This window comes from Macrobrachium nipponense, chromosome 1 (assembly GCF_015104395.2).
Source record: "Macrobrachium nipponense isolate FS-2020 chromosome 1, ASM1510439v2, whole genome shotgun sequence".
Taxonomy (NCBI): Eukaryota; Metazoa; Arthropoda; class Malacostraca; order Decapoda; family Palaemonidae; genus Macrobrachium; species Macrobrachium nipponense.
In genome coordinates this window covers 197,699,953-197,701,434 of record NC_087200.1, presented here as the reverse complement: position 1 = coordinate 197,701,434, position 1,482 = coordinate 197,699,953, and the positions used below count along the sequence as shown (strand labels likewise).

Here is a 1,482-nt window from a genome sequence, read left to right as displayed (position 1 = left end):
TTTCTTCGAGTTTTTAACATTTATTATTTTATTAATAATTTTCCACCCCTTCTCCACCAAAACCTACAAATATATACAAGGGATCTGTTGCTTAGGTTTGACTGCATTTTTTAAGATTCTTTTCTTACATTGGTTTTAATTTGTAACAGCATGACCTGTAAATTTTCACTCATATTGTGACATAGCACAAAGGATATAGTTGACACTGAAACTACTGTTTTATTACATGTATTTACTTGTGTAATTTTATGCATAAAATATTTAAGTTTATATGTATATACACATTGTATAAACTATATATATATATATATAGTATATATATATGTGTTTGTATGTATATATGTATGCGTATAATTTGTAAGTGTGCCATCGTATATCATTATTTTCTACATAACACTAGTTAAAGAAAGAGAACATGCAACGGAAATGAACCGCAAGAAGTGAACAGAGCCGAGATCTATTGATACGCACAATCTATGTTAATATATCTGAGGGAATCTAATAAAAACAACTATCACTTATCACTGTACACTCATGAGACTGACATCCAGCAAAAATGTCTTCTTCTTAAGTTCAGGTCTCCTCCTGGTGCTGCGGTGTTTCCTCGCCCTTGTGCAGCTCCTCCTTCCAGCTGAAGGTTGAAGGTCTGCGGCAGATGCCGTTGGCGATGTCTATCCGGATCTTCATGTCGTAGTCCATCATGGAGTCTCCCTCCTCCACCCCTTCGCCGACCTTGGTCACCACCAGTTCCTTTTCTGGAAACGTTGGTGCTTTTACCGGACTTCGTTATTAATTGTTGGAGACTTGATCACAATCATGTTTAAAGCTAAGGACCACATTTCGGTGGACTCACTTCCACCCTTATGACACAGTGCTTGATAAGGGTGTGAGTGAGTCCGCTGAAATATAGTTCTTGGGTTTAAACCAGTGTTTTAATGGGCCATTTATACTTATACTATATGTAATTGTAATAGCTACAATGCCCTCTTAACTTTTCAAAGTCTTTGCTTTTTTTTTATTTATTTATTTATTTATTTATTTATTTTTTTGGATACGTTTGTCACTACAAAGCTTTCAGATCCAAGGTGACCTCGCCGTGATTAAGATATAGTGGCTTTGTTTCCCGCTACCGGACATCATTATTTCTTCATATTTCTTTGAAGTTGGATCCGATGGCTTTGTAGTAACAAACGTATAGAAAAAAAGAGCAAAGAATTTGAGAAGTTAAGAGGGCATTGTGGCTATATTAGAGATGTATTGGATGTCTGCATACGCATCTGCGGATTATATGCATTTTTTTATAAATCCACATCTGCATTAGCATTGCAAGCAACATCCGCATCGGCAGTTTAAGAATGCAGATGTAAGGATGTCACCCCCTGCTCAGTATTCAATATGTAGTTCATACTCATACATCGTAGCTAAGTAGATTTTTGTGCTGTTTTTTTGTTTTATGCTACATTTGGCTTTTTCCTTTTATTA

General features: G+C 35.7%; 1 protein-coding gene across 3 annotated transcripts in view; it reads right to left on the bottom strand.

The window, feature by feature from the left end:
• LOC135219996 (uncharacterized) overlaps positions 1 to 1,482 on the bottom strand; it is a 47,066-nt gene continuing 45,584 nt past the window's right edge. The window contains exon 15 of one of the 3 annotated variants that reach the window (XM_064257279.1): positions 1 to 770. In XM_064257279.1, coding sequence (XP_064113349.1) covers positions 574 to 770 — 197 coding nt within the window. In that variant the 3' untranslated portion in view covers positions 1 to 573. Of the gene's footprint in view, positions 782 to 1,482 lie in introns of all 3 variants that reach the window. The other 2 variants (XM_064257280.1, XM_064257281.1) reach the window with 2 other exon arrangements.